We start from the raw sequence: 27180 nt of genomic DNA, 5'->3' as shown, positions 1-27180 counted from the left end.
GATTTTTTTTGTTTGTTTTAACAGATGGCATTGGAGTCAAGAGAGATTATAAACAGGCCTTGAAGTATTTTAACTTAGCTTCTCAGGGAGGGCATATCTTGGCTTTCTACAACCTCGCGCAGATGCATGCCAGCGGCACAGGTGTGATGCGATCGTGTCACACTGCGGTGGAGGTAGGGTCTTTTCTGCGGGCTTGTGTGTAAGAAGTTGCTTTACCTATTAAGGCTGTCCTTTTAATTCTGATTTTCTTTGCATGATTTCTTCTGTGTAGAAATAGGCTCAGACTGTTAGCATTGATATACTGAGGAAAGACTCTGAGAGTCTAACTATTGTATTTACTTATTTAGTTTGTCTCTCTGTGTTAGAATCAACATTTATAAAAGCAGATATTAGTGTCTGCAGTATCTCTAGCACCTAGGACAGTATCTGATACATAGTTGGTGTCAAAAAAGTATATTTTGATTGAATGTTCCAAAGGGGAATGCTAAGATCTCCTAATTGGAAATTTTCCTCTTTAGTTCCCTCAGACCTGGCACTTTAGAGTAACATTGATAAACACTTAGCAAAATTTCTAAATCTCTCTGTGCTTTAGTTTACTTACTTGTAAAATGGGCCTGTTAATAGGACAAATTTCATAGGGTGGTCCCTCATGGACCTCATGGGAGGATTAAGTATGATAATATACATAAATCATCAGAACAGTACTTGGCCAGAGTAAATGGCATATAATTGTGTGCTATTATTTTTATAAACTTGTTGACTTCCAAAGAGTAAATGAAAGCTTCAGATAAATTCCCAAACTGTTATGTAATAAAGCTGCCAGAGATTTAAAGAGCTGAAGTCACTTGTAGCCAAAGTGTAAAAGTGACTTTCTGGCATATCGTTCTTATTTTTCATATTGATTTTTTTTTTTCTTTCCTCTTCTCACAGTTGTTTAAGAATGTATGTGAACGAGGCCGTTGGTCTGAGAGGCTTATGACTGCCTATAACAGCTATAAAGAGGGCGATTATAATGCTGCAGTGATCCAGTACCTCCTACTGGCCGAACAAGGCTATGAAGTGGCACAAAGCAATGCAGCCTTCATCCTTGATCAGAGTAAAGTTCACTTTAGTCCTCCTGCCTTAGGTTTAGAATACAAGAGCTCACATTAGGTTAACCTGTTTAGAAAGAAAAGCCACAAAGAAACATTTTTTATTGTTGTAAATGGAGCTTAACAACACACATGCTTGTTACTTAGTCATGAAAGTTAGTTTTATAACTGGAGTTGACAGTAGAAATGTATGTGACATTAATTTTTAAATTAAGTGCTTTCAATAAATATATTTTTCAAAATACAGTGAATATCAAAACCTCATTTTCCCAACACTGTAGATTCCTAGAAGTGGCTCAGTAATTAGTCTCTTTATTAGTTTTATAGATAAAACATGTTTCACAAAGTATCCAGTGATCCAAATCTAGTGATTTCCCTTGAACTCAGTATTTTATTTCAAACTTGTTTAATATAATACTATTATATCCTAATTCTTTTTTAACTTATGTGCCACATATCCTTCCTAATTTGCAAATGAAGCCTGAAAGTCTAGTGCCTTTCCCTAAATGCCTGATTTGTATTTCATTTATTTTCCTATAGGAGAAGCAACCATTGTAGGTGAAAATGAAACTTATCCCAGAGCTTTGCTGCATTGGAACAGGGCGGCCTCCCAAGGTGAGTGGTTAATTCTAGGATAAGAGTTTCACCTGGGGACCTCCCTATATTGTTTATCTCCCATGAACATTAAATCATGTCATTCATCACCTTAAAATTAAGCAGAGATACTAACTATTGCTTAACTTCTTTGCATATTATTGGCATTTATTCTTAAAATGGAAGTCCTAGTGCCAGGGTTTCTAAATTGGGTTGCGAAGTCATTGTATTGGACATTTCCACCATGCTATGATTCACTCTTTGGTTTCTAGTTTGAAGCTAATATATTGTCTAAAACTGAAACGGAATAGAATATAGGATAAAATATTAGCCTAAAACCCAAAAGACTAATTTTTCCCCGCTCCTTTTGAGTATTTCTTTTTCAAGCGTACTACTCCCAACATTGTCTGTCCCTTCTCCAAGCCTAAACAATGGTCAAGCTGAACTATTTAAAAATATAAATGACATGAGAAAGTAGAGCATAATCATTTGAAGAGGAGAATTGTTGAAAGAGGGAATACAGGTTGATTATCCTTTATCTGAAATGCTTGGGACTAAGAGTGCTTCGGATTGCAGATTCTTTCAGATTTGGAATATTTGCATATAAATACTGGTTGAGCATTCTTAATCCAAAAATCTGAAGTCCAAAATGCCCCAATGAGCATTTCCTTTGAGTTTGACCTTTAAGCATCAAGTGTCAGATTTTGGAGGATTTGAGATTTCAAATTTTTGGATTAGGGATGTGTGACCTTTACTACCTACCTGGTTTTACCTCTCCCTGACTATTACAAACCCTTCTGCAGAAGAGCTACACTTCTAGTTTATATTTTTACTGACTTTATAGTTTGAGAGATTTCTTACAAAGTTTGTGTACTACAAGTTAAAAATTCTTTGTTTTATATAAGCATGTTAGGAAGAGGGGAAATGATAGTTTGGTCTTTTCTTAAACACTATTTTTTGGCATTTTTGCATTTAACTTTTGTTTAAGGCTATACTGTGGCTAGAATTAAGCTTGGAGACTACCATTTCTATGGATTCGGCACTGATGTAGATTATGAGACTGCATTTATTCATTATCGTCTGGCTTCTGAGCAACAGCACAGTGCACAAGCTATGTTTAATCTGGGATATATGCATGAGAAAGGACTGGGCATTAAACAGGTGAGTGTGGCTTCAAAACAGATGTTAGACTAATATAATTGATTGGGGAAGCATCTGCATTTGTATAGAAAATAGACTTTCTGTCTAATTCAGTCATATTTTAGGCCACTAAATTATGAGAATGATTAGTAATATTTCAGAAGATTGCTGTTCCATCTCTCTCATCTTCCACCACACACACATTAATATCTATGCTCTTATATTTGGGATATTAAACTAAAGACAGATTCATGAAAATGGAAATGCAGTGCTGCCGATATTGATAACTATTAATATTTGCTTGAGAAACTGTCCATCTTCAACCAAATTCTATTTCTAAATTATTTTGAAATGAATTAAATATTTTCTACTGATAAACTTATTTCTGATTCTTACACCTTCCTAATGAAGTCTAACATTCTCTAGACCCGTGGTCTTAAGGTTTTACTTGTGTATCCTCAAGAGAATTTTGGGCCGGGCGCGGTGGCTCACGCCTGTAATCCTAGCACTCTGGGAGGCCGAGGCGGGTGGATCGCTCAAGGTCAGGAGTTCGAGACCAGCCTGAGCAATGAGCGAGACCTCGTCTCTACTAAAAATAGAAAGAAATTATCTGGCCAACTAAAATATATATAGAAAAAAAAAAAAATTAGCCGGGCATGGTGGCGCATGCCTGTAGTCCCAGCTACTCGGGAGGCTGAGGCAGTAGGATTGCTTAAGCCCAGGCGTTTGAGGTTGCTGTGAGCTAGCTAGGCTGACGCCACGGCACTCACTCTAGCCTGGGCAACAAAGCGACACTCTGTCTCAAAAAAAAAAAAAAAAGAGAATTTTGAAAAACTGTATACCCCTTTGCACATTTTTAAGTTGACATTTAAAATTTTTCTTAAGTTCATAGGGTCTGAATTCCAGCTATTTAAAGTATTAACATTTTTTAAATAAAATTATTAAATTATTCTTAAAATATCCAATAGAATATAAATAACAAAATAATTTGATACCCAGCATTATTGTTTTTAATATACAAGCAAGTTCTTTAATTGAAAATTGTATCTTTTCCTTGTCTCCCTAAATTTATATTTTCAGCCACTACTTCCATAGAATTATATAGTAATGTTTTTAATGCTTAGGTCTTTCACTAATCACTCTGTCATACTTAATCTGAAAAAAACAAATATATAAATTCATTTTGCAGCTGGGTGCTGTGGCTCATGCCTGTAATCCCAGCACTTTGGGAGACCAAGGTGGGAGGATCACTTGAGCCCAGAAGCTTGAGACCAGCCTGGGTAACATAGCAAAACTCCGTCTGTACAAAAAAAAAAAAAAAAAAAAATTACCCAAGCGTGGTGGCACATGCCTATAGTCCCAGCTACTCAGGAGGCTGAGAAAGAAGGATCACTTAAGCCCAGGAGTTGGAGCCTGCAATAAGCTGTGATTGTGCCACTGCACCCCAGCCTGGGTGACAAAATGAGAGCTTATGTCTAAAAAAAAAAGAAGGAAAAAAGAAAAAATTCATGAGATATTGTTAGAGTTGGTTGATTATTAATACATTGTTGATCAAATCATCAAAATGATATAAATTTTGATAAAATTTTACTTTTGTGTTATTGAAAATGCATCTTTTAATAAGATGAATGGAGCATTTTTTAAAAATTAGTTTATCATTGGATTTAGCATTCTTTTTTTTTTTAATTTTTATAAATGTATGACTAGAGCCTTGTTCACATATGTAAGTATACAAAAATACAGAAGAGTTTTATTAGAGCAGCAGGGGCACTTGATTATTTAAACAGTTTTAGAGTTATATGCCAAAAATCAGGATCATTTGTCTTTAGGAATTAATTTTAATGATCTATCTGCTGACAACCTGATAGATCCCCCTTCGGTTGTGTTGAAAGCAGAGAATGGGAAACCTTGTAAAAGGATGTGTTCCCTGACACTGGAGCCTTTCACTTTCTCAGTTTCTGGAAAGAATACTGAAAAGGCTTTAAAGACTTATGAAATGACCATTAATTATACCCCTCACTCTGTCATCTAGAGGCACTTTGTTGAAGTCTTTAAGAATTGAGAGAAAGTTGTTAATTTCATTTTGCTAATGCACTATTTTTTGACAAAATGTGTCTTCTTTGTTTCACATTTAGACATTTTAATTTCAATATGTAAATTTTTATATTTTAAGTTTATCTTAATATTTAAAATATTAATTATTAATATTAGATACTTAAGTATAGTTTTAGCAAGACTCTGGACTGCAAGCTCAGTGTGTTTGACTTCTGGAAGATCTCTGCCTGTAACATAGTCATTGGAGTCTCTCTTGACTGTCAAGCCAGTCAGCCAAATCAGACTTAGCTTCCATCAGAAAGGCTTACTTCAAATAACATTTTGAATAAATAACAAAGTTTACTATGTGTTTGGTGACTAATATAAAAATCACATATAAGTTATGGCATTTATGGGATACATCTAGTAATAATTTATTGAAAGTAGTCAAGGTTAAAATGACATAAATCTAATAATCTGGTTTTATAATAGGTTATAAAATAAAATGTGCTTCTGATAACTTAATTTTAATATAGTATAATATGTATCTAATATAAATTCTTGTGAATATAGAATATGATAAAAGGCAATTATTTTGATAAGAGTTGGGAGGAGGGAATTTGTTTTCAGCTATTGAGAATAATTGAATAATCATGTATAAAAATCAGAATAACTACATTAGTTTTAATAAGACATCATGATCACCTTTTCCTATTTTTTTTTTTTTTTTTTTTTTTTGTTGAGACAGAGTCTCACTTTGTTGCCCAGGCTAGAGTGAGTGCCGTGGCGTCAGCTTAGCTCACAGCAACCTCAGACTCCTCGGCTTAAGCGATCCTACTGCCTCAGCCTCCCGAGTAGCTGGGACTACAGGCATGCGCCACTATGCCCGGCTAATTTTTTCTATATAGATTTTTAGTTGTCCATATAATGTCTTTCTATTTTTAGTAGAGACGGGGTCTCGCTCTTGCTCAGGCTGGTCTCGAACTCCTGACCTCGAGCGATCCACCCGCCTCGGCCTCCCAGAGTGCTAGGATTACAGGCGTAAGCCACCGCGCCCGGCCAACCTTTTCCTATTTTTTAAAAGAAAGAGACACTCATACCACTGAAAGCTAATCAATCCAGCATCTAGTATAGCTAGGAAAGTGTTAAGTATTAAATAATATGAGGATTGGCTATAATTGGAAAAAATAATTCATGATATTATTTGATAAGTCTCATTACCCTATTGAATCTATTTAATGATCATAATGAATAATTCACAGAGTCTTTACAGATCACATAAAGTTTGATCCATGATCTTGAAAAATATGGCAATCCAAAAAAAACGTTTGAGCTTTTGAGTTAAATTTTTTTTAAAAAATCAGAGACACTAACCATAATGTTACCATTATTTGAAAGTGCTCTTCTTTTTAACTGCACACCTTAAGGACAAGAATAAGGAATAGCTGAAAGTTACTTATATTTAAATATGTGGGGAAAAAAGTCATTTTTATGTTTAGCCTTTCTTTCCCATGTCTCATAGAATTCAAGAATTGAATATTCTTTGACAGTCATCAGGGCATGAGGTTTTCAAGTGTAAGTTGTCACAACTCTCACCATCCATTCTACCACATACCTGAATTCAGAACACTCTAACCTGTGCCAAAATTAATAATGACTTGTTTTACCCTTTACAAAAATACGTCTAACACAGGGAAACCCCAAATGCCCTAATATGGGTTTAGAATTAGTCAGTAAAGGAGCCTTCTCCAAAGACAGCGTTTCAGGATCTCTCTCTGTGTGGTGGCCCCTGAGGTTTTTACACCCCTAGGCATTGCTCCTGAGGAAGGGGTGGGGTAGATGAGGGTTGTGCTTCTCTTTTGTAAAGTGAAGAAAGGTTGCTGTGCACACAGGCCTTCTTCTCAGGCAGATCCCTTTCAGGAAAAAGCAGGTCTGAAAGTTTGAGGAAACTGCTAGATAGAGTTCTTTAAATCTGTCCATGCTACTAGTACCTCTTGTAAAATATTGAGTGTATCTACCCCACTTTGAAGATCACTGCTCCAAACTGAAACTATAAGTTGCTTACACTAACTGAAGTTTTAAGTAGCAAAAAATTAGCTTGAGACTTAAGAAGGTTGCCCTTGGAAATCTCCAGGTTAACAGTGTTAAAGCATAGATATATAGCTGTATGCAACGTATCTACACGGCAAATGGGATGTTATTTTGGGAGAAAATGAGTCAAGTTTTTTAATTAAATTTTTCAAAACTAAGCAGTTAGATAATTAAAAAAAATTTTACCCAAGTAAAGCTTAGTTTTTTCTTTAGGTGAGGGAAATTCATTTTAAAATGAAAACTTGAAAGGTAAAATAAAATTTCCTAATATGCAAACTAAATAAATATTTTTACTTATTTTGACAAAAAATAAATTTTTGTTTATTACCTATATTATAGGATATTCACCTTGCAAAACGTTTTTATGACATGGCAGCCGAAGCCAGCCCAGATGCACAAGTACCAGTCTTCCTAGCACTCTGCAAATTGGGCGTTGTCTATTTCTTGCAGTACATACGGGAAACAAATGTAAGTAGACATGCTTCCTTCATTAAGTCACAGATGATATAACCTCTCTCCTGGAAGTTTTTATTTAAAAAGTTGGGGATTGGCCGGGCGCGGTGGCTCACGCCTGTAATCCTAGCACTCTGGGAGGCCGAGGTGGGTGGATTGCTCGAGGTCAGGAGTTCGAGACCAGCCTGAGCAAGAGTGAGACCCCGTCTCTACTAAAAAATAGAAAGAAATTATATGGACAACTAAAATATATCTATACAAAAAATTAGCCAGGCATGGTGGCGCATGCCTGTAGTCCCAGCTACTCGGGAGGCTGAGGCAGTAGGATCGCTTAAGCCCAGGAGTTTGAGGTTGCTGTGAGCTAGACTGACGCCACGGCACTCACTCTAGCCTGGACAACAGAGTGAGACTCTGTCTCAAAAAAAAAAAAAAAAAAAAAGTTGGGGATGCATATGGCAGAGTGCCCTGCAAATGTCAGTTGTCTTCCGTTCTTCCCCCCAGGCAAAGTACCAAAGGACATCATCAGATGAGGGATAAATATAGACACAGAGCAGTTAATGCAGTTTTTAGGTAGCATTCGATGGTTTCTACTGCTAAAGCTTTTTTCACTGATGCATGTGTTTTCTGTTTTAGTGAAAACTGAGACTTACTCAAAGCAGTTTGAAAGGGTAATTAACTAAATTCAGTAAATATTATATCAGATGACTGCCTAGCAGTGACTCAAACCAGCCCCTTAAAAAGAAAAAGAAAAAAAAAAAAAAAGGAAGCAGACAATGAACCTGAGAAACTACCCAGGCTGTTGTACTTCGGTTTCTTCTGATAGTGAAACATAAGTTAAAAATGCCACCAGAATTTTCTCCTCTAAAAATAGCTTGAAATATTTAAATAGGCTAATGATAAAACCTAGGTAGGAGGTGGGTTACCCATTCTCTTCAAAACTGCTTTAGTTAACAATATTTATATGTTGGTGCTCTTGGGTTCTGCCAGTTTTAAATTTTGTTTCCAGATCCTATAGTTCCTAGTAATGGATGAACTGGTGCAGCATATAACTCTGAAAGCCCTAAAATGTTCAGAGCACTTGTTAGCAACAACAGCTATTTAACTTTAGTTTATTTAGGACTAGAAAAGGACAATGTTTCACCCTTTTATAATGTCTTTCAGAACAGGTTAGTATGTCATTTCAGCTTTAGACTCTAGAACAGGCTTTCTTTCCCTCATAAATTGCACAGATACAAATATAGTCCATGCAGCTCCAGCATCAACAGTGAGAAGTAGACTTCTCCGTTTTGCCACCCTAGCCCATGCCACTGAGGTGTCTCCAGACAGGCCCTGGACGTGTGGGACTCTGTCCTCCAGTTGCTGAGACACGTGTGATGTCAATTGGTATAATTGCTTGGTAGCATGAGCCAGAGTATGCAATATCTTTGTTCCTTTGATTAAAAAGCTGATAGTATGGCAGCCTGCTGTTTCTCTCTTAGGACTGTTTCAGGCTCTTGTCTCCCACAATTTTTATAACCAATAAGCTGTAATTACAGTCTAAGATTTCATCTTGCAATACACTGTACTGAGTATATTATATCTTTGCTGGGTTTTTTTAATACAGAAGTATAAAGAAGATAATAAAATGTCCCATAATCCTATCAGCTAGAATCTAGGGGAAAAAAGTACAAGAGTAATAAGTATTGATGGTAAGAAAGTCAAACAGTACAGTAAAACATAAAACCTCCCATCCCAGGTTCCTCTCCAGGGAACACAGTTAGTGGTTTCTTATTATTTTCCAGAAAAATTTAGCACCTATACCTACAAATATGCATTATGGAGACCTTTTAAATATAATTTTATTTAAATAAAGGATTATACCCCATATTTACTTCCTTTATGGGTAAATAGCAGGAATAACTTTTCTTAAGTGACACTAAAACAATGAAAAAATATCGTAGACTAAGAACATAACTTTCAAGTTCAAATTCAGATGTTAAATACTTTGCATCTTAGTTAAATCCTAACTAAAAGGCATTATTCATTCAACTATTAAATGTATGAATTTCTTCAGTCTTCAACTATAAGAGTAGTAGACTAGCCCCACTGTCGTAGAACAGAGCTTTTCAGCTGGTGTGCCATTACTACAAATAGGTGACAGGTGGGCCACGATACTAATTTCCCCTCCTTGGCTCTCCATTGTCCCAGCGTTCCTTTCAAATATTTTCTGTGAAAAATGGTTGAAAATTAGTGAATTAGATTACTGATGGAAAGAACCCTGTTAGACATTTTGTATAGTCAGCTATCATAAATTAATAGCTTGGTGCCTGAGACACATTATTTTGAGCTTCAGTTGAAGGCTTTAAAACCCTCTTTTTAAATACACATTGCAAAATGTTCCTCAAACCAGTTATGTTTGAGTTCTGTACTTATTTCTAATTTGTGATATAACTTTCCTGTTCCTTCCCTGACATTTCAGTGGTGATAATGATTTTTATTATGTTATTTTCATTAAGATTCGAGATATGTTCACCCATCTTGATATGGACCAGCTTCTGGGACCTGAGTGGGACCTTTACCTCATGACCATCATTGCACTGCTGCTGGGAACAGTGATAGCTTACAGGCAGAGGCAGCACCAAGACATGCCTGTGCCCAGGCCTCCAGGGCCACGGCCAGCTCCACCCCAGCAGGAAGGGCCCCCGGAGCCCCAGCCACCACAGTAACATCCGCCATGTCCAGCCTTGATCGGTGACAACTAGGGAAGTTGTTTGCTGAGAACACTTGCATTTGAGTTAGGACTTTGGATCAGTGGTCACCTCCTGGAAGAGGCACAAAGAAGCATTGAATTTCTTTAAGCTGCTTTGAATCTGATGCCTTTATTTTCAGGGATAAGTAACTCTTAGCTAAACTAAGTTGAATGTTTGTTTCAGTGCCATATGGAATAACAACTCTCAGTGGCTTTCCTTTTTTTTTCTGGAAACATATGTGAGATACTCTAAAGTAACGTCTGCTGTATCCAGCTATCTTTCTTGGATCCTTTCGGTCATTCTCTCAATGTGCGTAAGTTCTTATATCAGCCATCTTTAAGGTTTTGTGCATCGACACTAAAAACTGATCAATGTAAAAAGGAAAACCCAGTTAGATGCAAGTTTAACCTTAAACATGTTTGAAAGTCAGAGAATAGAACTTGCCTTTTAAGTAAAAAAAAGAAAGAAAAAAAAAAGGTCTTCAATGTTTTGGAACTGAGAAACTTACCAGTCTACCTGCAAGTATACATATTTAGCATATTTGTTATTTTAAAAGAAAAGTTGGCACATTTCTTATTAATGGTGGTTGTCACACTTTATACCATACTCCTTTCCTTCAAAGACTTGTTAAAGAGTTTTTTGTGAACTTCACTTTTTTGGAATGGAATATATATGTAAAACTTCGTGAACTGAGTCCTTGCACTAACGTGAATTTGCCCCACCTACCACCTACTCAGTGTAATTTTCTTGTTTGTTTTGAGTATACAGAGCCTTGATCCGGAAGCCAGAGGATGGACTAAATGGGAGAAATTAGAAAACAATATTAAAGAACTATGGATGGGGTACCAGGATCATAGACACACTTTCCCAAAAGTTGAAGCATTTATTCTCAGAATTTATTTTACTTTGCATTTCTTATTGCACAAAGAACAGATCGCCCTCCTGAATTCTTTAAATATGATATGTAATTGCCAGGTTATGGCATACAGTGACTACCATTACCGTACTAGAACTCAGACAGAGAATCAAAGATGGATAAAACTCAGTGGTTGATGAAAGTCTGTTTGTACTGTTCTATACTGTTTAGGTACCTTTTTATTTCTTACAGTTTTATATTACTGTAGAAAGTCAGCCGCCTCCTTAGCTATCATATTCACCATCCTCCCACTGCTAACATTAGGAAAATCAAGGCTACTACACTTCAGAATTTGCTGGTTAAATAGCATGGAAAAAAAACACAAAGAACTGAGAACTTCACATAATCGCACAAATGAACCAGTTAAAGCTTAAACTGAATTTGTATTTCATTTTATTGTCACATGGTAGCATTCACCAGCCTGTATCTAGTCTGAGACTGCGTTCATATCTGAGCAGGCGTCATACGCGATCAGTCTGTTGATACTAACCTTTATAATTTTTTCCCATAATCCCTCATCTGCCAGAAAACTTGAAGAGTTTATTACTTATAGAGTTATAGTGCTTTGTTTTTTGAAGTTGGGATTGTATTTAGAACTAGATTTAATTGGTCTGTAATGAACATGAAGGCTTTAAATGTGAAGTTGTATACATTTTTTGTGTTTAGAGTATTATGGGAAACCTGGTAAGCAAACTTTCCTCCCAGATAATTGCTTCTGAATTTGAACAGGTGGTCACGGAGAGAACCATATGTATAAAAACGTGTCTGTGAAAGGTAGGAAATTTTACCCTCAGAAGTGTAATGTCGCTTTAGGCAGCTCTTGTAAATATTACGAATTGTTTTGGTCTCTTACACATGGAGATTGAGTGCAGTTGGTCAGTATGTTGGTGTCTTTACTGCCTCCCCTCTCCCCACCCTTCCAAATAAGTATAATCCATGGTAGCTGCCATGTTCCATTTAGAAGGAACTGTTTTAATTTATTTAAAAGTTGAAAACCCCTCTAAGGTGACTATCAACTTCCATTTTTTCTTCTGCCATCCATCTGATTTCTCCTTTAGCATTTGTATGTCTATCTTTATTTACTTCCTTCCATTAGTACTTTGAGAAAACATTTCTTAAAACAGTATGCACTACCTAGGCCAGATGGGAAAGTGTAGTCTTGTTCTTCATGTAATAACAAACTTGCTCTTAGTTTACACTTGCCTTTTTAAATTAACATTCCAAATATCTTTTTCTTGGTTTGTTTCCATTTCCTGTTTTACCCTGGGTCATTTGCTACCAGAAATTTGAACCGGTATCTTTAAAATTTCTTAGTTCTTATGGCTTCATTTAAAAACTGTCTCAAAATACTTTGCTCCCTTTTTCATTTTTGTTCAGGGGACATGGTACCTAAGCAAATAGGAATTGGGTTTGGTTTCTCTCCTAAAATAATGCTCAATACTTACCTAATCAAATGGCATCCATTTGAATAAAATGACAATAACTAAAGCTAGTTAATGTCAGTGACATTAAACTAACTCCGGGATTCAGGAGTTTTAATGTTAGAATTTACACTTAGCAGAGTGTGGCTTCATTTCTCCATGGTAGCCCATCTCTCCTCATACCTTTTATAGTGTGTCTTCCTGCCTTCGAAGGTGATGACAGTAGTTCTCTATTTAGCTTATGTTCTCTTGTGTTTGGTTTGTTGGTTAGCCAACTCTCTTGAAACTACCATTTTGCTTCTATTTTATTTTATCAAGGTAGCATTGGTGGTTTTTTTTTCTTTTTGTGTTTGAAGTTTTTGTTTCTGTTTTCTAGGTGAGGCTTATCTTATTTTTGATTAATAGTCAGTGGCACAGAAAAAGTAAATTAAAGGCTTTTTTCAGACTTCATTATTTAGCAATTAAATCAGATTAATTTATGAATCATCAATCTTGATATTTTTGAGGATTTATTACTTTTCTGCATGTAATGTTAATTTCTGAGAGTTTTACCACTAAGCTGTTTTATCTCTGTAACATTGGCAACTTTTGGAAACTTCCACCAGTGATCTGGTGATGATCTGATGATTTATTTAAATAAGGAGCTGCTGATGCCTCGAGGAAACTTAAATATTTTATATATAGGATTTTTTTTTTTCTTTTTCTTTGTTTTTCCCTCCCTTCTTTGCTCCTCATGTTTGTTCTTTAAACCAGTGTTTTGGAAGCATGCATGCAAGCCTGTAAATGAAAACTGTTAATACAATTCTTCATGTGTGTAGCATGTGTATCAATGTCTAACTACATATGCAAAAACTTCCTTTACAGAGGTCTGGACTAGCATTTCACATGCACATTTCAAAACAAGATGCTTCAGGTAAACAGTCTCCTTACCTGCCAAGAAGAGAAGGGCTATATTTGCTCCTATGACAGCTGGTATTTATTTTGAAAGTAACTCTAATACATATTAGGTAATATTATGACAAGAGGTATACAAGAAAAAAATTAGAAAAAACATTATTTTCATGCAAATATTTTTCATCAGTCATCATTCTCAAATGTGAAAATATACAATTTCTGAATGCTACATTGTCTGAGGCACTACCTGGTTTTTAAATGTGTAGTATTCATTGAAAAGAAGGTAAATTTCTCCATCTACTTGGTATTTCAAGAGAATTTAAAATGATCCCAAGTAGAAAATGATTTGTATTTTAAAGTGACTATTTGCACAAGTAAAAATCTGATTTCGTGTGCATGAGAGCCATCTCACATGAGCTGTCTTTCCTATTTGGTTTGACAGACAGACTGACACTATTTTCTTTGATTTAAAAATTCATAAAATTCATAATGTTGATATGATCAAGCTGTAACCACTATGAATATTTAGGAGAGGAAGTTTTAAAAGACCATAAGCTGGCATTGTGAAGGAACACCATGGTAGACGTTTTTTGTAAATTTATTTTGTATTTAATGAAATGCAGTATAAAGGCTGGTGAAGTGTAATATAATTGTGTAAACAAATCCTGTTAATAGAGAGATGTACAGATTCGTTTTGTACTGTATCTTGAAACTTGTGAAATAAAGATTCCACCTCTGGTCATCCTGTATGCTGTAATGTGCCATAACCAAGCATCTTCCCAATCAGTCTCCTTTTTTTCAACCTGAATGTTTTGATTTTTTTAACTGAAACTTTTTGGAAATTAAGAAGCTTCTGAAAAACATACTTTTGGGGCAATTTGAATCCATCTTTCATTTTTAACTACTGAAATTCAGATTCCTATAAGTCAATATTTGCCTTAGGGAGAATATGAATTTGCCAAGAAATGTTACCATCTTTTAAATCTGTGATATCTTTGACTTGAATCAACCTGTGATACATAGTAAGCAAGATTCACTCAAAATTAGCCTGATTATTGTATAATTTGTCTAAAGTTTGTTTATGCATTGCCTTCTCCTGGGAAGTTTTTAAAAGGGCTTGCAGAGATGCATACAATACAATATGATAAAATTTATTTAGAATAAATAAAACCTGAGTAAAGGGGAAATGAAAAAAGAAAATAAGAAACCAGGAGTGAACTCTGTACACAAAATGCAAGTTAGAAGTGGGCTACAAATTTGGGCTTCAGTTTCCTAGCAGGCAACTCAGAAGAGACGATTGAGGTAAACTGTTCTGGCTTAGAAGCTGCAGATCTTTGGATTAAAAGCCTGTATGATGGCAAACTGTGGTAAGTAGGGCACTGTATCTCATATTTTACTTGTGGGAGAACAGTCTGCCACCCCAGATGACCTTGACTTATCTAAAATAAAAGTTGTGGGGCGGTCGGATGTCACAGCCGTAATACCAGCAGGTTGACCATTCACCCTGGAGCTGGGTGTGATGCCTGTTTGCCACTTAGCCTCTCTGCCAAGTCATTAGGATGAGTCCTTGGTCTTCAATGGATGCAACTTGATGAGATAGAACCTCTTTCCTTACTTCCATTATGATACTAATGTAGATTGGTTAGACCAGCTTTGATATTTGCTTACACTAAGTAACAACATATACGTGCATTATATGCAAGTAAAAAATTACAAGTAATTTCTGTAGTAGAAACTATGGAGAAGAAAGAAACAGGAGAAGAAATATTTTTATTCTTTGACTATTTTCTATGAATAAGCAAAATAAAATGAGCTTTAGAATCTACCAATTCAAAGGAGGTCCTACTGTGTCATGGGCGTTGTATATTTCTTCTCATGTCACTTCTGCCACTACTTAGAAAGCCATCAGATTGAGCAAGCTTATAATTAGATCCTGAAAATTATACCAACACAGTAGATTATCATTAGTATTACATTTTGAGCAAAACTCTGATTTTCCTAGAGTCCAAGTTCTTTTTATCTCAATTAATTTCCCCTAAACATGACCTGGTGGTGATGCTTAATTGTGTATTAAATGGCATTTCTAAAATCCCCACAATTTTTTCTCATGTAAGTTGAGTAGAATGTGGTTAGTTAACTGACTTTGGAACATTTCATATAAATAGTTTTTGTTCTTGCTCAATCCAGTTTCCTTTTGCCTTCTCTCTACCTCCCAGAAGAACTTTGTTAAAGTTAGTTAGCCTCTCAGAGTTGAAAAGAATTTCTCATAGTCTTGCAAGTGATAGATATGAGATTCAGGTATCCTAAGTAAGGATTCTGACTTTAAAAATGAAGATGTCTTTGAGTTTTACATGATTCAAGATTTAAATGTGAACAACAGAAACCTCCATTCTTGGAAACAGATTTATTTCAAGATGTGAAAGCACAGATGTGGGTTTCAGAGTTTGCCCATGTGGGTTTCCCCACTCTCTTCCCCCATGGCCTTGTCCACTGTGTACTTTTCTTAGGAGAATTTGATTAATTTAACTTTTTTTTTGTTCCACATGCAATCTTCTGAAATGAATAGAGACTAATCCTGGTTGTGTGTGTATATGTGTGTGTGTGCATGGTGGTGGGGAGTAGAGGGAACCTTCCAGCTGATTTTGTTTCCCTTATGTACTAGGAAAGAATTTACTTGAATTTTCCCCACCTGCCCATGTACATTATTTTCTTTTACATACCATTTGTGGACAGTACTCTTTGGCTGGTAACATCTTACATCTTTCAATAGATGGAAATTTACTTCCAGGACAGAGAGGCAAGAACAGCACAGTATTTTCCCTATAGCCCTATTTGGACTCTAGCTGAAGTATGTGCTGCAAGTGGAAGTGTCCACACTGGAGCTGTAAACAGCAGCCTTTATTATTTCAAAAGCAAGAAAAAAGGTAATTGAAGCCGTAAGTTTATTTAATTGGTATCTGTATTTCATCACTCATTTGAGACTTAAAAGTAATTGAAACCTCGTAACTAAATGGATGTTTTGTGTACTCGGGTTAGCAAAACCAAAGAAGAATCTATTAAGTCTCACTGTACACAGTGCAGTAAGTTAGGGACAGGACATTCATACCTTAAAGCAGTGAAAGAGAGGAAAGACCTACGAATAGGGATGAAACCCCGCCCTTAACTACAGAGAAACTAAATTGCATCCCATTAGACCTCTTACCTGTATATAAAGGGGCTTTTTAATTGTGAGTCATCATTCCAGTGCAAGAGTAATTGTGACACATGGGAGAGAGCCATAGGGAAAGGTGAGGTCTAGACACAAGCACCTTTGGCTACAGTTGGGTCTTGCATTCCCAGCCTGTATGCCCTTGCCCGTCCCGAGTTGCCTGAACCCTTACTAAAAGAGATTAGTGATTGGTCCTAACCCCACTGAATGACCCTAAAATGCAAAGGAAGAGGAAAGGATGCCATAGAAAGCGGGAGGCGGGGGACAGTTCTAGACTGGGTTCTGGTCCTCACAGTGGGTAGATGGCCTTGGACAAGCCACTCACTTTACATGGTTCTCATAGGCATCATAGCTGGTTGCACTGGATGGTGGTTAAGGTCCTTTCCAGCCACTGGAGGTCTTAAATGCCAAAAGAAATTGGGTAGACTTTTTTCACTGGCACCAGACTCTTCCAAGGTCATGGTGGAAATGACACATTCCACTGTCCTAAAATGGTTGGCTCCAAATAAGTTACAGGCAAAGTTGCCCTTTATGTTAAAAAGGTCAATCTTAAAATTTATAACATAAGGTTTGATTTTGTCATTCATTCAATAGCCTTTATTAATCACCTACTGTGTTCCAGGCACTGAAGCATAAAATGAATTTAAAGGTGAGTATGAATGAAAGAATGAATTTAAAGAGGCTGTTGTCCTCTGGGGGTCATCTTCACCATTGATTGATGGAACACAACATGTGACAGGCACTAAGTGCTTTACATGCATTATTGAACGTAATCTTACATACTCCACAATGTCAGTACTGTTCACGTCACTCCCATTTGACAGATGAGGAAACAGCTTCGAGAGGCCAAGCAGCTTGCTCAAGGTCACTCAGCTAGTGTTGAAAATTTGAATTCAAATAAAGAATTGTGGCCGGGCGTGGTGGCTCACACCTGTAATCCTAGCACTCTGGGAGGCCAAGGCAGGCGGATTGTTTGAGCTCAGGAGTTCAAGACCAGCCTGAGCAAGAGCAAGACCCCCGTCTCTACTAAAAATAGAAAGAAATTATATGGACAGCTAAAAATATATATGGAAAAAATGAGCCGGGCATGGTGGCCTATGTCTGTAGTACCAGCTACTCGGGAGGCTGAGGCAGAAGGATTGCTTGAGCCCAGGAGTTTGAGGTTGCTGTGAGCTAGGCTGACGCCACAGCATTCACTCTAGCCCGGGCAACAGAGTGAGACTCTGTCTCAAAAAAAAAAAAAAAGTCTTGACTATAAAACCCAAGTTCTTAATTATTATGCTGTGGTATCTCCTTAATGCAACATGATAAGGTTTATAACGGAGGTATAAATACAGTTCCATGATGGAACAGGAAAAAGTAACAACAAAATGTGCAACATTTCTTCCATTTACATGTCAACCTTGTCCATGCTACCATGCTGTTCTACTTTTAACATGTGCTCCTAAATCAGTGTTTGCAGACATCTGCTACACGGGTTGGCTCATCTCTGAGCCACAACTCTAGGGTGAGAAGGAGTGGCTCATATGGCTAAAGGAGCCATGTGGCCAGGACCTCAGACCTCAGTCTTTTTCCATTTGACATCTGCCAGGACCAGGGCATCCAAGATGGCTCCTTTACTCACATGCCTGGTGCCTGGGCTGGGCTGGGCTGGCCAAGACAGCCGGGAACTGGCCAGCAGCACCCTCTCCACATGTGGGGGTCTCCGGGTAGGCAAAATTGCCTCACAGTGAGTACTCCAAGAGCCCAGGTGGTGCTCAAGGCCTCTTAGGGCCCAGCCTTAGAAATCCCAACCATCATTTCCACTGCATCCTACTGGTCAATGAGTCATCTAGGCCAGCCCAGGTTCAAGGGTTGCTGGGTGGAGGAAGACTCCATCTCCCAGTGGAGAACCAACTTGAGCAGATAAGGAGGGAAGAAATCAATATGGTGGCCGTCTTGGAGATTAGACTGCCACAATCACAAATTCATTTTTCTCTGTGACATCAGCGACCTTTATAGTCAACAAATAGTTATGGAAATCATCAGTGTTTAACTTGCCTCTAGATAACTTCTCTGTATGCTACTTTATGGGAATATGAGGGTGACACACACAATGAATCAGGCAGCCCCACCTTCATGGACTTCCTCAACAGTGGCCTTGGGGAGCTTTTCAAGACCAAAGCTGTTTCCCTGATTTCAATTTTTAAGAGCTTCTAAGTTAACTGCCACCAACCCAGTTTGTCTACAAATTTAGAACTAGACCTCCCACATCCATTTTCCTGAAATAGCTGAGCTAATGAAAAAGATTAATGGCACCACTGGAGATTATGTGTGTGCGCAGTGTTGCTCACACCTATTTCAATTCTTCTAATGCTCTACATGCCTTTCTTCCCTACCTTTGCCCTTCCTCCTCCAGGTCTCTGCTCAGACTTGCCTGTCCCCACATTAAATCAGGTCCGTCTGTTATATAACCCTCTGTGTTTTTCCTTTATAGCACTTCCTGTCATTGCTGACAGTATTTATTTAATCTCGGTTTCCCTATTGGTAAATCCCAAGAGGACAGGCACTGGGCATATGCTGTCTTACCCACCAGCGTATGCACAGAGCTTGACACAATGCCCACCCCACAAATTAATATGATTAATGTTTGAATTAACAGATGAACTTTCCAGTAGAAATAACATTATAAAAGACAGTTAAGGTCCAGAGTTAGCGCTAGAGAAAATCTGCCTAAATGCAAATGTAGAGTTTATGTATGACTTAACTACTTCGTGTAAGATTTCCTTGAATCCCCTGCCGGATTCTTCCTATTCCCAAGCAAGTAGGAGAAATCCCTGCTGGGAAAACAGCTTAGAGGAGGGAGAGGAAAGTGAGTATGTGTGGCAAGTGCTTTCATGGCTTATGGGGAGGCCCAGGAATGACAACTCCTACCCCACAGAGGGGTGGCTGTGCTCCAGGAATTGAGGCAGAAGGGCTCTACACTGAAGGTGGCCCATTGAAATAACAAAGCCCCTTGCAAGCGGAAAAGCAGGAAACATTGAGCCCTCAAGCCACCGTTGAAAAGAAACCAAGGGAACCTCTGCCCCCCTAGCTACCGTGTGGCAATTGCACTCAATACCGCCTGAATGTTTATTGTGGCTGAGGCCTTGAGCCAGGCAAGAGAAGCGCTCTGATGGAGCTGGGGACAAGATGCTGTTATATCATTGTTACACATATGCTTACTCGCATGGGACATGGGCCTTTCAACACATGTTTTTCTTCATCCAGTAGGTTGATGCTGCCATGAGATCATAATGACGAAAAACTTGCATGAAATATAGTTGGGGGATTTGCTTAGGTTTTCTCAAAAATCTTACCAAGTAATGATACTCGTACCAAAGTACTATTAAAAACCTGAAAACTAAGAAGTTTTCAATATTCCTTCATTACTGTGCGTGCCTCACGCCTTTCTCAGTATTTTCTGGGTGAAGAAGACAGGCAACCGTCTCTGTTCCATTTTCCTGCTCCAAGAAGCCTCCCTCACTTGTTTTGTTTATGCAAAGGGAAGCTCCAGTGAGGGGGAGAACCGACCCCACAACGCAGGCCGTCTCCTCTTACTCTGTCTGGCATTCCTTCTCTCAAAGGTGAACAGTAATTGTACTGGGTTCTAGTATAGATGCTCCAAGCTCCTATTTTTGTGTTGCATTGCAACCTTATGTCTCACACAGCTAATATGATAGTTTTAAATCTGCCAATACCAGTTCTGAAAAGCATGGCTGTAGTTACCAAGATTTCCACTAGAGGGCACCAAACGGCTACCTCTAAGGGAAAGTTGAGGCCAAGAAACTTTCTGAGTTTTTCAGACATCTTTTCCAGAGATGGAAAGCGTGGACGTGTGCTCCCCTGCTGTCCACAATAGAATCATTGTAACTGCTAGAAGCATCACAGAATGTTAAAACGTACACTGGACCAGCAAGCAGTGCGAGTTGTGAAATGTACACAAAGAGTTCTGGCTTGTGTCACTGAAGAGTGACACAGTCACTCTTCCACTGTCAGCAAGTGATGGGGTCCCTGCCTCCCAAAATATTTTAGTCATTAGAGCGGGTTCAACGATGGCTCCCAAAAAGATATCTTCCTGTCCTAGTCCCTGGAACCTGTGTATGTGGCTTTATTTGAAAAAAGTGAAGGATCTCGAGCTAAAATAATCTAGATTATCTGGATGGGCCCTAAATCCAGTGACAGGTGTCCTTATAAGAGAATGGCAGAGGAAGGTATGACGCACAGAGGAGGAGAAGACGCAGAAGAAGAGAAGGTCACGTGAGGACGGAGGCGCAGACTGGAGTTATGTGGCCACAAGCCAACGAATGCCTGGAGCCACCAGGATCTGGACGAGGCACAGAGGGGCCGCCCCCCAGAGCCTCTGGAGGCAGCACAGCCCTGGCTACACCTTGATTTTGAACTTCTGGGCCCCAGAACTGTGAGAGAATAAAATCTTCTTGTTTTAAGCCTCCAAGTTCATAGTATGTGTTTTACAACCTATAAGTGTGTTGGGCACACGACAGAAATGAAAAAACAAGCTTCCTACCTTCAAGAGACTCACAGTCGAGAGAGAGGACAGACCAGCCCAGGGGGTGAAGGATATGTCACAGATAGAGCCTCTCATGGCGTCCCAGCCAGTGAAGGGGATGGAAGTTTTGGAACCTTCCTGAAAGAGGAGGAGCTGGGGTGTAGAAGGCAAGTGGGAGTTAGCCAGGCAAGAGGGAGGCGGGGCTGCAGGCCAAGGCTGTGCTCCAGCTGAACACAGACACTTCCTCTGTGCTGTCTTCGGGTTGTCCATCCTTTTCATTTCTGCTCCTACTGCCTTGGTTAAGGTCCTCCGGTCACATCACACCTCAGTAACAGTCTTCATACCATCTCTGCTCCCCTGCCCTTCTGATCTCCCCTGTGTACCACATGAATCTTCCTTAAACAATTTTGCAACAGACACGTACTTCCTCTGCTCAAGAACCCTCTGTGGCTCACCATTACAGGGTAAACTCTCCTCAAGCTTGCTACTCAGATTGTAACAACCTGGCCCCTTCTTTCTTCTTCTGTCGTCTAGCCAATTCTGTTTTCATTACCAATGTCATCATGCTAGAGGTAAAAATATTGGCAGTAGGCCAGGTGTGGTGGCTCCCGCCTGTAATCCTAGCACTCTGGGAGGCCGAGGCAGGAGGATAGCTCGAGGTCAGGAGTTCGAGACCAGCCTGAGCAAGAGCGAGACCCCATCTCTACCGAAAATAAAAAGAAATTAGCTGGACAACTAAAAATATATAGAAAAAATCAGCCGGGCATGATGGTGCATGCCTGTAGTCCCAGCTACTAGGGAGGCTGAGGCAGAAGGATTGCCTGAGCCCAGGAGTTTGAGGTTGCTGTGAGCTAGGCTGATGCCACGGCACTCTAGCCTGGGCAACAGAGTAAGACTCTGTCTCCAAAAAAAAAAAATATATATTGGCAGTAACAAAAGTGCTATTTCTTTGGCTGCAGCTCTGACCTCTCTGTGAGAACTCTGGGCCCTTCTCAAATTGCTCCTTGTTAGTCCCTGGAGTCCCTAAACAGTCTCAGACCTGGTCTTAGAATCTCCCACTAACTAATGTCCCTTGTCTTCTCCAGTGGGTGATATTTCTTTTGTGTGATGTGAGCCGTGCTCCAAAGCGCTCTGAGATCCCCCGAGGGAAACAGTGTCTGTTCCATTCGTTGGCTCCAAAGCAGCATCGCTGTGCCCTCATCACGCTGGAGAAGGATGCTCATGACGCAGCTCCTTCGATTTGCTCGTGGCCCCTCAGACTCTTGCGTGAAGCCTGGACGCAGGGACACGGACTGAGGTCCGGATTCCAGGCTGTTCCTCCTCCACCTCTAGCCCATTGTCCTCGGGATACGTCCCTGTGCTTTGACAGCTGACTCACGATGAGTTCTGTCCCACAAAGAACCCCACACAAGTCTGGCTCCTCAGCACATGCAGCTGAGATTCCCAAACTGAGGCTTCCCTGCTTCTAATACAGCTGGCTTTTGAGGCACACTAAAGTGTTCCCCGACCCTCCAACCCGTGGTCATTTTCCCACCCCCTGAGCTCGTTGCTTTTATCATCTGGGCCTTATTTGGTGTCGTCAATGCTGCCTCATTGCACCTCCCATGCTGTGTTTTGTTTTGTTTTTTGGAAACACTGAGGTGGCAGAGGACAGAGCTGGCTGACATCAACCCGACGAGTCATCTTGTGCACCCAGTTGTTGAGTGCAATGACACGAGAAACAAGATCTGCAAGCTTTGTACCCAATCCCATGGGCCCTCCATATGCCACGTCTCTAGACCGCAGCTCCCATCTTCCAGGGTTGCTCCTTCCACGCCCACGAGAAGCTGAGAACCAGAGAGTAGCAGGCACCTGACGTGGGAAACGGACAGTGTGGACAGGAAGTGTCATATGCTAGAAGTCATACCCGTTTCATTTTCTATGAACCATTAATCATGTTGTTCGCTTACTTTTCCTATTAGACTATTGATCGTTATTGATTTGATTGTCAGGGTTAGTGTGGGGTGCAGTGGGTGAGGAGCATGAGGCTAGTTAAGAGGGAGGGCCATGGGGGTGTAGGAGATATAAGGGTCGGAGGAGCAGGAGACCCTCTAAGAGGCTCCCCAAGTGGGTCTGGTGCAGCCACGGTTAGTGGCTGAGGGGATACAGTGCAGGCCTCCAACACCAGGAGGCTGGAATTCTAGTCTTTTGGCTTGAACAGGTGCCAGTTTAAAGTTGTTTCACTTTCTTCACAAAGTCCTCACCTAGTAGCTCTTGCTGGTGGTGCCCAAACCCTTAGAGATTATAAAATTGTAGTATAAGATTTTTAAAACACAGTATTTATCAAATTAGTTGTTGGTTGTCATTTCACCCTCTAGAGAAAAATAGCTAGTTGTACACTTAGCAACTGGAAGCCTTCCATTCCCTTGATGCATATGAAAACCTGCATAAATTTCCAAACTGAAACAGGATTAAGTAAAAAGGTGAGATGCCATCTTTCAGATTTATTCTCAATATAATGAAAAAGAAATTTATCATTAGGGTATAGCATTGTTCTCAGCATCACACAAAGCTGGATAAGCAGACAGCGCTAATGAGCTGAAATGGTTGGCCCAGCTGACGGAGATGAAGCAGCACTTCTTGTAACTCTACCTAAGATTCAAATCCCTCAGCCCACCCTTTATATAGGGGAGGGCAGGGCACTTGATTGACAGCCTCGCCACAACTGTGTGCATTAGAGGAGGAAAAGGGTATCCGGTTCTGTAGCCCAAAGAAAGAGAAGGATTCTGAGCAGACGAAATCCATAGATTCCATTACAAACACCGTATTTATTTTGTGCTCTTATATCATTTTATTCAAGCAGTCAGTGATACTCATTTAAGAACCCAGAATGTCCAGAGCCTTAAATTAGGAGATCAGGTCTCTCCCTTGAGGAGCTGACAATCTAGCTAGAAAAGAGACACACTGATACACCCACTTGTAAATTTAGAAACTAAGATATAACCAAGGACAATTGAACACACTTACCAAAAAAATTACATAATCAAAGCAGAACTTGCAGCTAGGATCTCTTTGTGACTGTCCCCCTGACGGTCTGAGACAAAAACGTATATTGCAGTGATTCCCAACTTTACCCAGAATGGGGGCCCTGTTTTTTGTTTTAGTTTTAGGGACCTCAATGTAATAGTTGTCATATATTTATTTATTCAGGTAATAAACTAGGAAGGCCCACAGACACATTTGCCAGCCCCTTGCAATAACTCTGACTTCCACCAGGGAACCTCGGTGCATATATTTTTAACCACGAGTCTTGGAATGGGATGCCATTTAGACTAGTTTACGATGTGACTTGTAATAATTCACTTAATTTGTTGGCAGCCCTCCGTGCATCACTAACGTAAGGATAGATTTTGAATAACTGTCTGGGAGATGTCTACGGGATAGAAGAGAAGCACGGGCTCTGGAAGCTGAAGACCTGATTCCAGCTGTGCCTCGGTTGTTGGCTGTGTGATGCTGGCAAGTCACTGACCTTCAATTGAAACAATCGGCATAACAATGACCCATGCACCGCCTTCCTGATGCTCCGACCCCACCCCAAGCTTCTATGAGAGTTCTCAACGAAGCTGCTTCACCCACCCTGAGTTGCTGCCCTGAGACCCTGTCCAGAACTCTCCTCCCTGCACCCTACCCCACCTTCCCGATTCACTCGCTCCAGTGCTGCAGCTCTGCAGGCAGAGATTTATAATCCCAAACTGTGGGGCAACGGACAGAGACTCAGGACGTCAACTCAAGGTGGGTGAAGCAGCTTCCTGGTGAGCAGTTAACAAGAAAGGATGTTAAATGCTCATTCAGGGAGATCATAGCTGCCCCACAACTGTTTGTCCCTTGTCCCCTATGAATATCCTCCAAGTAAAATAAAAGGTCTAGATCTTCACTATCCAATACCATAGTCACTTGGCCCCTGTGGCTACTGGACACTGGGAATGTGGCTAGTCCAGGTGGAGGCATACTCTAAGCATAAAATTCACACCAGTTTTCAAAGACTTAACATGAAAAGTAGTTGTAGAATATTATTTTAGTCCAGTTGGGCTGCTGTAACAAAGTACCATAAACCAAATAGCTTATAAACAACAGAAATTTATTTCTCACAGTTCTGAAGGCTGGGAAATCCAAGATCAAGGCCCTGGCAGATTCCATGTCTGGTGAGGGCCCACTTTCAGTTTCATAGATGGTTGCTTCTCTCTGTATCCTCACAAGGTGGCAGCCAGGTGTGGTGGCCCATGCCTGTAATCCTAGAGCTTTGAGAGGCCAAGGCAGGAGGATCGCTGGAAACCAAGAGTTTGAGACCAGCCTGGACAACATAGCAAGACCCCATCTCTACAAAAAGTTTTAAAACTTAGCCAGGCAGCGTGGCATGTGCCTATAGTCCTAGCTACTTAGGAGGCTGAAGCAGGAGGATTGCTTGAGCCCAGGAGTTCGAGGTGGCAGTGAGCTATGATTGCACCACTGCACTCTAGCCTGAGTGACAGAGCAAGACCCTGTCTCAAAAAAAAAAAAAAAAAAAAATTTAAAACTTTAAAAAATTTAAAAAATTCAATTAATGTGGCAACTGAAAATGTCAAATGATACATGTGACTCACATTATATTTCATTGGCACTGGTCTTGACTACACAGGTTTTAAGTTTCTATGAGGTTCCATGATTTAAACATGAACAGTCTTACAGGGGATAAGAAGTTCTAGATAATCCTTGGACTTAGCTATTCTACTCCTTGGAAACTATTCTAAAGAAACATATAGACACATGGGTACCTGTATAATGTGGGTATGTTTATGGCATTGTTTATACCAAGAAGAAAAAGCTGGAAACACCTAAATTTTCAACAATAAGGGACTGGTTAATAAATGATGGTACATCCATATATGGGACATGTAAAACCATTAAAAAAGCAAGACATTTTCCGTAAGAATCACCTGAGACATTTGTTAAAAATATCAGTATGAAAAGACTTTCCCAGGCCCCTTTCTGAAAAATTCTCGTTCAGCAGGTCTGGGGTGAGATCTGTCAATTTCAGTGTTTAAAAAGTGAGCCAAGCACAGTGGCTAGTGCCTGTAATCTAAGCACTTTGGGAGGCTGAGGCAAGAGGATCCCTTGAGCCCAGGAGTTCCAGGCTACTGTTAGCTATGATTGAGCCACTGCACTCCAGCCTGGGCAACAGGGTAAGACCCCATCTCAAGAAATAAACAACAAAGGGGACCCAAGAGATACTGATTTCCAGACAAGTTTGAGACACACGAAAATAATTGATAAGTATACGTAACTACATGGAAAAGATATCCAAGATAACGTTTGGAATAATATTTCATGATGCATTTTTGTTTATAAAACAGGATTACATATGTGTGTGTGTATATATATGTAGAAATATACCTGTTTATGCATAGAAAAAGGTTTGGAAGGATATGAGTCCAACTGCTACAGGTGGTTGCCTCTGGGAAGTGCAAGGTAAAGAGGAGGCAGACTGTGCACTTTTACTTGCATACTTGAATGTTAGTTTGTTTATACATCACTTAAATGAGGCGGAGGAGAATCCCCTTGTGATTTCATCAGTTCCCAAGTGTCCGGGGAGGGAGAGCAGGGGAGGAAGCCAGGGCTGAGGCAGTCAGCTGCGCTCACAGCCACGGCGGCCACGCAGCCCAGTGGCGCCCGTGGTGAGGTTCCCCGGGGTGCGGCCACCGTCCTTCTCCCGAACCGCAGCCGGGGTCCACCCTGGCACCGCTGCTCTCCCCGCGCTGAGGCTCTTCTCCTTCCACTGCCCCGACGCACGGGGGAGCCCTGGCTTGAGAAGGAGGCTTTCCAGATCGCAGCTTGGCCGGTGGCTGAGCCAGAGCGATGAGGTCACGCAGCACAGCTGCAAACTATTTCAAGGAAACAGGTGGCCGCTATGGCCTCTTCGTGAGCTTGGAGTTCGCTGGGAAAGGTCTTTTCAAGGGCATCTCTGCGGTTGGGAAAAGGGGGCGCGGGGTAACGGAGTGTCCTCAGGAGCCTACAGATGCCACCGTCCTCCAGAAGAGCGGTCTCAGCCCTGGCTGCACATTCCTT

General features: G+C 40.0%; 1 protein-coding gene across 1 annotated transcript in view; it reads left to right on the top strand.

The window, feature by feature from the left end:
• SEL1L (SEL1L adaptor subunit of SYVN1 ubiquitin ligase) overlaps positions 1 to 14088 on the top strand; it is a 59372-nt gene extending 45284 nt beyond the window's left edge. Inside the window, exons 16-21 of the mRNA XM_069489100.1 lie at positions 25 to 173; positions 931 to 1096; positions 1632 to 1706; positions 2674 to 2846; positions 7290 to 7418; positions 9899 to 14088. Of these exons, the coding sequence (XP_069345201.1) occupies positions 25 to 173; positions 931 to 1096; positions 1632 to 1706; positions 2674 to 2846; positions 7290 to 7418; positions 9899 to 10108 (902 nt within the window). The 3' untranslated portion in view covers positions 10109 to 14088. The remainder of the gene's footprint in view (positions 1 to 24; positions 174 to 930; positions 1097 to 1631; positions 1707 to 2673; positions 2847 to 7289; positions 7419 to 9898) is intronic.
• The last annotated feature ends 13092 nt before the right edge of the window (positions 14089 to 27180 follow it).

Source organism: Eulemur rufifrons, chromosome 2 (assembly GCF_041146395.1).
Source record: "Eulemur rufifrons isolate Redbay chromosome 2, OSU_ERuf_1, whole genome shotgun sequence".
Taxonomy (NCBI): Eukaryota; Metazoa; Chordata; class Mammalia; order Primates; family Lemuridae; genus Eulemur; species Eulemur rufifrons.
Note: the sequence above shows the minus strand (reverse complement) of the source record. Positions and strands in the feature narration are given on the sequence as shown.